The 12,336-nt window shown below is 40.2% G+C and overlaps 1 protein-coding gene across 1 annotated transcript in view; it reads right to left on the bottom strand.

Moving 5' to 3' along the window:
- The window catches only part of SYNE3 (spectrin repeat containing, nuclear envelope family member 3), a 34,126-nt gene that overhangs the window by 1,323 nt on the left and 20,467 nt on the right, over positions 1-12,336 (bottom strand). Inside the window, exons 16-17 of the mRNA XM_010134616.1 lie at positions 11,781-11,930; positions 10,465-10,503 (exon numbers count right to left, since the gene is read on the bottom strand). Of these exons, the coding sequence (XP_010132918.1) occupies positions 10,465-10,503; positions 11,781-11,930 (189 nt within the window). The remainder of the gene's footprint in view (positions 1-10,464; positions 10,504-11,780; positions 11,931-12,336) is intronic.

A 12,336-nucleotide genomic window follows, 5' to 3' on the forward strand; every position in this document is an offset into this window, starting at 1 on the left:
TTTCTTCTGCCAATGTGCTGAACTTTGTGTTTCAGGAAAAAAAAAAAAAGAGTCAACTAAATGTAAGGGAGTCCTGAAAAAGAGGGCTCAATAATCCGTTAATATCATCAAACATGGATTTACACTCAGAACATAGAAATAACACTTAATGTGGCTACAATATTAGGTACCAACCTATGTCACAGATATCAGCGTAGAACATCCACTGAAGTGGGACCCACATTTTCCGGAAGAGGAAGCACATTTTTGTGTTCAAGCCATAAGCGATGTCAGTGCTGCAGCAAAATTAGGGCTTCTGACCTCTACCGGACGCTTAATTTAACAGGCAATGCTGTTCTCCCACTACAGCACCATCATGAACAGTCCATGGGAAATATCAGCAGAGAAGATAAGGAGCAGAATGATGGTAGAGGAAAGTAATTACACCCTTTGGTATTTTTTAAGGATCAACTCCACTGCTTTCTAAATCTCTCAGACTCTTGCAGCTCTATGTAAATGCTTACAGAATTAATTATGAAGGCAATATATAGCTGCAGTTATGGACAATGAGACAGTAGTGATGTGAAATCCTTCTGCTGTAGTTGGTCTGCTTCCATTGAATCGAACGGCTGATGAGATTTAATTATTGTGTTGAGCAGATGTAGAGGCAGCAGAACAGCTGCTTGCTCTTTCCTTTCTGGCCTGCAGTATCTGAGTTGTAACTTGTTTGCTGAGGCCAGTGAAAGCTCAGGTCCTTGGACACTGGAACTGTCAGTAGTTAATGGGCAGTAAGTAAATGTCAGGTTGTATGTAGGACTCTGACTTTAAGCACCCTCAGGCAACTTCCCTGGGTACAGCTAGCATTTACCCTCCAAATCAAAACTTCAACAACCTGACTGCATCACAGAAGTCATCTGCTCCTACTGTGACCTACTGTGAACACGAGCCAAAGCACCAGGGCTAAGTAGCTGTACTAATGGGATTTTCCCTTCTCTAGTCCTGGAAATCCCTCATCTCCTTTGGATTTCATAGCCTATGGGCTGAACAAAACCTGCAAGGCTTCTGTGTTTATAGTCAACACTAAAACTGTTACGTGGAAGGGCAGCAGCCACCACTCTTGGTCAGAGCTTCCTGGGCTTGGCTCTGTAATGCCATGAAAGAGCCACTCCTTGGGGTAATCAATATAAACCAATGGACAGCTGCTGACAGCTTCTGTTTACATCGACCATTTTTCATTCTTAATTCTCCATTTTAATATGCAGCAATATCACAAATACATTTATTGAGGTGTCCCATCTATAAGGAAAAAAGCCTTTTCCGGGATCCAGAAGCCATGGACAAGTTTGTTTGTATGTATTAACAGGTGTAGTTTTGTTGGTGGAAGATCAGATTAGAGGTACTTCTACCTTGGGCCAATTCAAACCACTCTCTTTCTTCTACCACTAAGATGTAGTAAGACTTAAAGCTGATGTTTTTAAAGGTAGGATCCTGTGAACTGTGACAGTTCAATCATTCACTGTGACTGGAAGTCTCAAAATGTTCTCACAAACTTGAACTGGGAATTAGAAGTCCACCTCTCACTGACGCAGTTGTGAGAAGGACTGACCGTCTTCCTAGCAGTTTCTAAAACTTTTGCTTTGCAGCTATCAACCCATTAGCGCTGCTTTTGAAAGCCACTTCATTCTGAAACTATTCTTTCATTGCCAGACCAGCTGCAACAAGTCTTTTCCCAGTTATTTACTCCTGCCTATGAACTGGTGGGAAATCGGGGGTTTTTCCAGTTGTGCCTCATCCCTATTCCTGACACAGCCCAGGGAGCCGACGTCTTACGGTTGCTCAGGTTTGTTACCGGCTTCTTAAGATAACCATGCTACTGATTAATCCTTCATGTTCCTCCTACCCCAATTCTTTTAACAGATCCAGCATCTGATGCAGAGCAGGTCACTGACTCTGTCCTGATCTCTAAAGCAAAGACTATTAATGCAACTCTAAGAAATGGGATGATTTTGAAAAGTTATTTATTAAGTGCCTTGGGTTTAGATCTACTGGAAGGCACTGTAAAATAGTATTGCTTTTCAAAGCTAACTCTCCAGAAAGAATTAATGCGACATGGCTCTATTAACAAGCTATTGTTTGCTCTCCTTGGAGCTTTCTGCAGAGTAACATACTCGGACTAGCCATAACAGATCCTAACTGAGGGCAGAACTTCAGAGGAGAAATATTTTGTCCTTATCTGCTGCTTCTCTTCCACCTGCTTGCTGGGTTTACAGGCATTTGTGTTTGATGAACTTTTGTCTTTGGTGTCCAGCTTTTCTGTTTTGTTTGATCACACAGTACGGTCAGAATCTTGTACTTCTGCCTCCATTTGTTGCCATGGAAATGGCTCTGCTATTACAAGCACGGTATTACGATGTCTCTGCAGGACTGAAGATGAGGCACACATGAGCTGTGAGGGTTTGGTGCTTTCAGCAAATTTGCAATGATAAGCCTTTAATATATGAGGGCCCCAACCTGCGCACACTGAAATCCATGGGAGATTTACCATTAACGGTAAATGTCTACAGCAGGATTATGCATAAAGACGACTAAATAAAGTCAAGATTGGGAACTACTTATTCACAGAGTTCAGCAGATACCCTTACAAATGGATTGATTGCTTATAAGCCCAGGTTCTGGTGCTCTTGTGCACATGAAGCTTAGATGAGTTCTGTTGCTTCATGCTTGCTGGAACAATTGGCGAGTAAGCTGTTTGTTTTTTGTTTTTTTCCCCATGGTAGTACTTCTAAAGGTTCTACAGTTAAAGGACAGAAAATTCTGAAGGAGAAAATGTAACTTTTAATAGGAGAGATGATACAGTTGGAAAAAGCAGGGAAGGTTTTGGGCACTGACTCCTGCTCCAAGTGTGGAAAAAGCCAGCACTTCAATTTTATTAAATCAAGGTATTTTTTTTAGGTCTGTGCTATGAAAGGGAGATGCTTTCAGGCTGTGGTGACTTGAGGCTATGGCACCAGCAGGGAATTCAGGAGGCCAAGGTTCAAATCTCTGCTCTGCTGGGCTCAAAGTGATCAGGTACAAGCCTGCTTGGAGTCAGGACCACACTCCTAATCCTTTAGCACATCATTCTATGCTAGGAAAGGACAGTCTGACACAGTTTCACCTTTGCAAAAGACAGTATGAATATTTCATTTCCTTATGAGATCAAAGGTGGAACCAGAAACCTTGCTACACAGTGAAATTCCCCTTTCCTAATCACTCCAGCTACTGGCATCAGCACAGCTACTACCCAGCACCCACAGTGCCTGCAGTGCGTGTGTCAGATCTAGGCTCCACAAAATACTCTGAAATCAAATCTTCCTCAGAGGAAAACTGGCAAAGCTCCACTGAAGTCAACAGAACTTTAATTTCCAGCATCTTAGAATAACAGCTGGAATACCTGGGTATCGAGCCAAAGTGTCAGAGACATTTTTGAAACACACATGGAAAAGGAACAGGTTGACATTTAAAAAGAAAATATACTTTTAAAGTTCACCATCAAGGATAGACGTCCTCCCCCTTCTCCCTCAAAATACCAGGACAAGCAAGGACTGTCAAGGGGTACACGGCTATGTTTTGTGTAATGCTAAATGCACGCTTGTTACCAAACGAACTGCACTGGCTGTGAACACTCACATTTGTACTTGATTCATGTCAGGGCATTTGAATGACAAGCATTGGTTTAGGTCTAGGGAGTCCTCAACACTTAAATCTGTTTGCAGTTAATAACTCCTTACCAAATCACTGTGAAAAACTACTTGGATGGGAAACAGCAGAAAAGCACGTTAGAACTTGCTACATAATATTCCTGTGTAAGCTGCTGAAGTGTTTTACTAAAAATCAGTGCCCTCCCTGGTTTGCTATTGACCACATTCCAGGATATATGAAAGCACACAGTTAATCTAGCTATTTGAGTGAGCGGAGGAATATAGCATCTTACACCATGCTCATTTGTGGGGTGTTGCTGCTGCTTGTACGTTACCAGCATGCCTGAAAAAAATCATACCTGCACCAGTGAATCAGTGATCCAGTGGAGAAAAAAGATTCAGTCTGGATTCATTCCTCTTACCTCAGAGCATTTTACTGAGAGACTACCCTGGGAAATGCACTGATACCTGAAAACTCCTGCTCTTCCTGTGGATAAAGGGACCAATGCCCTAGTGTCCTACAGACACTGTACAGACAAAGACACCAACAGCCACGCTGCTTCATGACAGTGAGGCCCAGGTTAGGCAACGACAGCGAGGAATGAGTAAGGATGGCTGGGACCCCCCTGAGTCCTGTGCTCATCGTTCTCTGTCTCATAAAGAGCTACCTACCCAAATGACTGTGATGAAGGGAGGTTAACTGAAGTCACACAAACAGTTTTAACTCTGACTATCTTCAGATTGCTTGACTTTGCAACCTTAAAGTTCTTTTAAATTCTGAAGAGCATCAGTGTATGCACACAAGTAAGTAAGTATACAGGCGAATTACAGGCCTTGTTTTCTCTCTTAGGGGAGATTCTGGACTACCTCAACACAGCTGGATGATAAGCTAGAATCTTTGATGAAGGCTTCATTTAAAAGAAACAGAAAACAAGGAAAAGCCAGCAATTTGTATTTGAGGTTTCAGCAATCACATACTGCAGATATTTCAGAATTTCTGCTGTAAAGTTGCTTAGAACTAAGTACTGTGCCATATGCTACTGTGACACAGAGAGATTTAGAAAGGTTAGCTTCTGTGTGCATATAAAACACGACATGCTTTTAGGAGATGCACGCACAGGACAAAGGCTATAGCCTGATCTGTTCGAGTAGCACTGAATTCTAGAATCCTCCAGGCCTAAGCAGCAGAAAAAACACCTGGTTTGGTCCCATCTTCAGCATATAAACAGTGGAAACTACTTTCTTCTTATCTGGAAAGTGTTTGATATTTAATAAAAGTTAGGAAGCACTGTGGAAAATTAATAAAGTGGTAGGTAGGATGGGTCACTAAAAATATCTTAGTTCCTTGTTACAAGAATATGGAAGGTCAACCTTACAGTGGGGTAATTTTGAAGAACATTTTCATATCCAAATGCAGGCAGTGAGTTACACTTAGTTTCTTAAGTATCACAAGTGAAGTATTTGCAAAAGTTGCAGAACAGGGTAAGAGGTTTTTAAATCAGTTGTACTAATTTTGGCTGAGTAGAGTTAGCTTTCTTCAAGGGTATGGGGCTGTTTTGGATTTGCGATGAAAACAGTGTTGATAACACACCCATGTTTTAGTTATTGCTGAGTAGTGCTTACACAGAGCCAAGGCCTTTTCTGCTTCTCACGCCACCCCGTAGGCTGAGGGTGCACAAGAAGTTGGGAGGGGACACAGTCGGGACAGCTGACCCCAACTGACCAGAGGGATACTTCCTACCACATGACATGCTCAGCATATAAAGACTAGGGCGGGGTGGGGGGTTGGAGGTGGGGGGACGAAGATTTACCAGGGCTGCCATTGCTTGTGGACTGATTAGGTGTTGGTTCGCTGGTGGTGAGCCTGGGATTTTTTGAATCACTTGTTTTTCTCAGTTTTGTTTTCCCTGGTTTTCTTATTTACTTATTAAACTGCCTTTATCTCAACCCACAAGTTTGCTCAGTTTTACCCTTCTAAGTGAGCAAGCAGCTGTGTGGGGGAGAACTGCTTATTGAATTTAAATGAATTAAACTAAAAACACAGGAATACTCCATCAGTTTTAAATACATTCGTAAGCAATATAATTTATCCCAAGAAATATATTTTGTACTTAAGAGCAATGCTGTGCTACTTTTAGAAGGAGAGTAGTACGATGCAGTAGGAACCAGAGGTAGCTGGATGACTTTTCAGTGTATCTGGAATTTTGTAGGAGACATCAGTGTTCTACATCTATTCAGGAAGCCAGAGAAGTGAAACAACTTCTCCCAGTTTCCAACTTTCACTTAGCCCTGCAATTTGAAATTAACTAATTAAATTTGGCATAGAAATAAATTCAACACGTTAGCATGTTCTGGAACCTGTAGAAGAAGCTACTGACATCAAAAGCTGGTTTATCACATCAACAATGTATATTTCCAGCTGCTTTACCAGTGACTTCTCTTAAATCAAGATTAAAGTTCTCTTAAACTTCAGCAGTCACCATACATAATTTGAATATTATTTACATCTTTTAAAAATATTTTTAAAATGTGGTGGCTTAGTTTTTTTAAAACTAATACGTATACAATTTGAAGTATTGATTACAAGAATTTTTCCTACCATGCTTTTTACAGAAGCGTTATAAACATTTTTCAAGTATATACTGGAAATTAGTTTCATTCTGCTACTGGTCAACAAATCTCTCTCTCATTACCTTCAAGTTAGGAGATAAAATTATAACTGCTGAGAAACATCATTCTAAGGTATCTCTTTGGTGAAAATCTGCAAATACTTCACAACACGGTAGGCTACTAAAAGAAGGACCTTTTCAACAAAGAAACCAGGGACTAACAACTACATACCTAGCTAACACCACATTAACATCTGGGAAACAAGATGTCATCTCCATCTTTCACCAGCACTGTTGTAGAGGAAGAACATCAGCAAGGCACAGAAGTGGCAGAACCATATAAAAGACAAAGAGTCCCCGTTTTCTAGCATTTGGGAAAGCTGTAACGTAGATTGGTAAACAACACCGAACCTACAGAAATAAGAGCAGACAGACAGGCTGTCTCACAGCTGCAGTAACGTGAAGGGAAGCTCACGGGCTTGCTGGAGAAGGAAGGGGATAATGCTGTCTGTCACAGCATACTTGACAGTGGGTCAGAGTTAGGAAGAGGCAGCCAGGATTTTTCAGCTTTTTATTTTTTGCCACTATTTCCTTTCTGAGAAAATATCACTGCTGGGGGAAAATAAGTTTATCTGCTCATTCTGAATGGCAAGATGCCCCTTTTCCTCTGTTTGAGCCATGGTATAATTCCTAAAACAGGCAGGCACACTGATGAAAAAAACATGGAGAGATATTCTCTATATCTATAAAAAAGATATTGAAAACTGAGAGAAAGACGCCTTTTAATTAGGCTTTTCCATTTTCCTAAGAATGTAATTGTACAGAAGATTTCAAGTGCTAACACACAGCCCAACTTCAGGAAAGAAAATGGCTCGTACTTTCAACAGGGAAGCACCACTAACACAGGCACGTACACACAATACTGTGACTTTCTGTAACGTGACTTTCTGCCATGAAGAATTCCTGTCATATCTGCACTGGGGCAGAGCAGAGCACAGCTTTCTTCCTGGCGAGCTGTGGCAGCTCTTGCTTTGCACAGTTTCCTGAATGACTGCATTAATTTGATTGACTCCAGATCAATGGTGTCTCTAAGTAAGATTAAATTACACGTTCCTTCTGTCTGTGTGTAATAGGAGATTACTCTTAGCAGAATGTCAAAGGAAGCAATTAGCTGACCACTGATGTAATGAATCCTAATTATTTTGTTTGTACAAACAATAAAGCCAGAATAATTTGTTTAGCAAGGAAATGTAATTACTCTGTGCACATGAGAAAATAAATCAAACAGTGCTAGCCAGATCTGTAAATAACGAGCCTTTGACTTTCTATTTATGCTAAGAATGCTTATGGAATATTTTCAGGTAGCTGTGAGCCAACCTTCGAAAGTAACATTTATCATAGTTATTATTGAGCATTTGCTTCATTATGTCCTTGGGTGTGCTGGGTGCCCTGCAGAAATATCCATCTACACCGCCCTGTCACTGGCACCTGCTAAAAATCCACTGCAGCCAGTGCAATTTCCTGCAACTGTTTTTTGTTAATCAACAAGAAGTTGCTCACATCGCAATCATTAGCCTGTACAGTTCCTAAGGGCACCAGTGGTTAGGGGCATGTCCTCAGCAAACGATGAATGATCAGAAAAAAAGCACATTAATATACATGGAGCAGGCTCTATTCTGCCCAACATTTGGCCAGGCAGGGTAGAAATGTAATAAAGCCAGAAGGCAATGGAATGAGACTGGCTGCAGCTGGGTCTTTTCCTTCTCCAGGTTGATCTGCTGATCTGATGCAAAATATTCAGAGTCCAAACAGGAGAGACAAGCAGGGTCACTGGGGACCTCGTGTTGCAGAAAGCAGACATGGATCCAAAAAAAGATTAAATTCTGCCACCTCTGCTGATTTTGTGTGACCCAAAAGCATGCAAGAGCTGACAAATCGGAGATAACTGGATCCCATTGCACGCAGACTCACTGGATGCTGCAAGTACAGTGATGCAGCCCCCAGCCTTGTGTACCTTCTGCAGATACTAACTCTGGAGGGCAGCCATTCTCTCAGGGTAGTTGGTTTCCTTCAGCATGCTTTTGAAAGAACATTCAAAACATACAAAAAATGCTGCCTAATCTTTCTTTCATTTCTAGACACAATTTAGGGATAAATGTGAATTTAAAATAAACTGCAAAGCCACGAATTCTGCAGTTGGTTTGCTCTTCCTCTTCTCTTAGCCTGAACAACAATTCACCCAAAAGGGACCAACATTATTTTCTGTCTCTCTTAAGTCGTGTTCAACCATCTTATGGCAACACAGCCTCACATCCTGATATAAGCCTTAGCCTGAATGAATAAAAAGAAACTTCCGCTTACAGCACTTGGGTTCTCATTGTAGTGAGACTGTTCAAATATGAGACTGTTTAAATACAGAATGAATGCTCTCAAGTCAGCAAAATCACACTAAAGTGAGCAAGGTGTGAGTTACTGCAACGTTTGTACTGGCTGAAAGGGAAACTGCAAATAACTTGTTGGTGCAATGGGAGTCGTTTCCTTCATGCTTATGAGGTATTTCAGTTCTTCATTCCTTCCCAGCCCAAGCTGTTTCTCTTTGTTTGTGTTCAGTAGCTATTAAAAACTCATAGAACACTTTTTTTTTGTGCTCTGGTTGTAGGCATAATTGACAAGCGTTTGCTGCCTTCCATTACATTATTCCAGTATCCTTGAAAATTAACTGAGGACTTTAGTTTCCTTCAGAGTAATTAAGGAGGAACAAATGCGACCTATCCTGAGGCAGGAGGGACAGAGGAATTAAAACATGACATCTAATTGTGCTTGCGCCTAAAGCTTTTGTTTTGTTTTGTTTCACCATACAAACAACTTCACCCAAAAGAGGAGAATTCCTTGATCAGTCTTCTGGAATATCCCTTTAGGTCTCTTCTAGGGAAAAGCAGCAACGCACAATGTTTGGATGCCTCTACACCAAGTATTAAAATGTCATAATATCAGCCTGAAAAGTTCTGGTGACCTTACTGGATGATCAACTATTGAACAATTAATGCCAAGCCAGACAGAAACTCTTTGAGGGTTTTCAGGAAGGCTGAAACTGCAGACAAAACTGTTGAGAGTATGTGTGAAAACTACCGTAAATTAGACAGTATTTTGTTAAGGAAAAACATTGGATGGTACTCCACATCTGAGTACCGGAGGAGTATCTCATTGGAATGAGGAAAGAATGATTTCTAGCCATACTAAAAGTGTACTGTACACCAGAAGTGCCCTAAAAGTGTACCCTTTAAAAATTGGTCACTTCTAAAGAGATGTTGCAACAGGAGAAATCAAGGGTTTGATTTAACTTAAGATGATTTTGTGATTATGTTCCTGCAACATAATTATTCATCCAATCTACGTTGTGTTGGGCAAATAAAGCCTCATTCTATTCCTTCTGAAAACAAACAGAAAGTGAGATGACAGTAAAAAGTAGAAGATAACAGTGTCTATAAACAAAGCAAATTGTGACAGAGAGAAAAGACTCAGTTCAGCACAGCTCAGATCAACTGAAAAACTCATTGACTTCATAAAATGGGATTAAAGATGCTGCTTGGGTTTAGTAAGAAACTGGCAGCATTTTGTTTTCTTTAAGCTTCTCCTTATCGTCTCCTGTACTGCTTCTGTTTCTTATGTCATCACTTCCAAAAGAAAATCCTTCACAGGAGTAATTCTGCTGCTTAGAATAAGGATTAGTCTAACAACATTAGACAAATCTCTTGACTTTCTCTGGTTTTCTGCATTAGAAAGAAGGCGGGCTGAATGATCTAATAGCAATTTTATCAGAAATGTTTAAAGAATTAGAAGTCATATTTTCAAAATTATTTTAGGGACTTGGCCCCTAAATCTTTCAGAGAGAGATTTGGGCTCTTCCTTACTCTCTTTTGAAAAATGAATTAAGTTCATACAGCATGTAAATGTATAAAACTGAGTTTCCCTACTTTCCCAGAAGACAGATATCTAGCTTCTAGCGACAGAGTAAGCATAGCTCAAGAGTAGTATTTTTCCTTTTTCAAATCTGGAGAGAAAAAACTTCTTCTTTTAGGGAGCCTCTTAATAAGCAAATTAATCTCAAGAATCTTTAGAAAAGTTGAATTTAAAATAATTATCTGCAAAATGTCTGATCAAACATTTTTTAGCTTAATGATAGGAAACTGTCATACCTTTCTGAATCTGTATGGTTCTTCCAAAGATCCAGGACTCTGTTTAAAATAACAAATAAATAAATTTAAAAAAAAAAAAAGAAAGAGAGAGAGATAATCATTGTCTTAAGATCCTAGTGGAGAGTGGGGCCTATAAATGAGTATTCACCTCACAGAGGATGTTTCTTTCAAATTTGTGGTCACCGGGATAGAGAGAACCAGCTGGAGATTTTTTTTCATGAGCTTCTTAACACACTGTTAGGCAGAAAGCTGGAATTTTTTCAGTTCTTTACCATTTGAATCAGATAAGCAGTTCTCCCGGCAATAGCTTTGACTTTACTGACACCTACTGACTCTATTTATGCTTACACAAGGTTCTGGTTAACAAAGCATTACTCACTACAATCAATAGCAAACGATTCTTAGAAATATGCTCTTTATTAACATAGGTCATGCTTAACTTCCACGCATTTGAAAACATTTGTGTTCTAAGTAAGCTTTGGATTTGAAGACACGGTTTCTCAAAGCAGAAAATTTTTAGGTGTCTCAAATTTTTGGTGTTCAAGTTCAGATAGCTTCCAAAGCACTTGCACACAGAAAGTACCAAACGCGCACTTGTGAAGCCTAATCCTCCGATTAAGGTATCTTGAACACGCAATGTAAGCTGTTAAGCTGGAAAAATATAATTATGTATGTCTATGCTAAGAACATGGGAATATCTTTAGCATGCCCTGGAGTATCTTATATATGAGGATGAATTCTGCCATCCTTATCATCTCATATATAACAACTCAGTAACTGTAATTGCTTGGTTCTTGCATTAAAATACCTCCTCTTTGTTTCATTCCAAATCCTCAGCCCATTAAGGACAATTTCAAAACGGACTATGTCCTTCTGTGTAGTTATCTTCTGAGTCAGTTCAGTCAGTGGCTATTCTGATCACTGTCTCACAGCAGGAGACACAAATAATGAGCAGTAAATATATTCTTGCTGCAGGAACTGTTAAAAAAAATAATTCAGTGGAGAATGTTGTGTGGAGAAAATGCAAAAAAATAGAAATCCATGTGCCCAGATCCAGGTGTATATCCAAAATATTCACAGGCACAAACATCTCACAGTCCCCAACTGCATCCATCTTTGACAACAGCCAATTGTCATTGTATTTTGAACCTTCCATTCTAACGTAGCTGTGTTTGTTCTGTCTTTGATGGCATTTAATAAGGGAGGTTTTAATTAAGTGTCACACACATGTGCTGTTGAATTATGACTAGCAATGTAAGCAACCTAAAAGAGCAATGGCAGAGATCAGCAACTGTGAATTGAGTGCTGTCACCTACCGGCGAACTCATAGACTCTTTAAGTTTAGATTTGTACAGCATCCATCGGTAACGCAGGTCTTCCAGATCTTCAGCGTTTCCAATGACAGGATGAAGATGAAGAAGTTCTTCAAACAGACGTTGACCATCAGGCACATGAGACTGCAGCTCCTGAAGGCAAAGACAAGGTCAGCAGCAACCCAGAATTCAAGGCAGCCCCGATTTTTAGATCTAGCATGTGAAAGAACAGTGGTACTAAATCCAACTACTGGGTGCTCTGGAATAGCATATTCATTTGAGTTATCGGGATTTTGGCCTGAAATGATATTAAAGAGTCCACTCATCTGCAGGATTCCTGTAGCCTTGGATATTTATGTTTCCTTAACTTCTTACAGCATCCATTGTCATTGCACCTGGCTATATTCAACAGAAAGAGTGAGGCCAAATATCAGACACTGATTTTAATCAACTTCTTTTAACAAACACCTTTCCAAACCACACTGGAAATGTCCCATCCAATGGCTAAACTCCAGGCTGCTCCTTTCCCTGCCCCTGCCGCTCTGGCAGACCCTTCTTT

Source organism: Buceros rhinoceros, unplaced genomic scaffold (genome assembly GCF_000710305.1).
Source record: "Buceros rhinoceros silvestris isolate BGI_N320 unplaced genomic scaffold, ASM71030v1 scaffold13284, whole genome shotgun sequence".
Classification (NCBI taxonomy): domain Eukaryota; kingdom Metazoa; phylum Chordata; class Aves; order Bucerotiformes; family Bucerotidae; genus Buceros; species Buceros rhinoceros.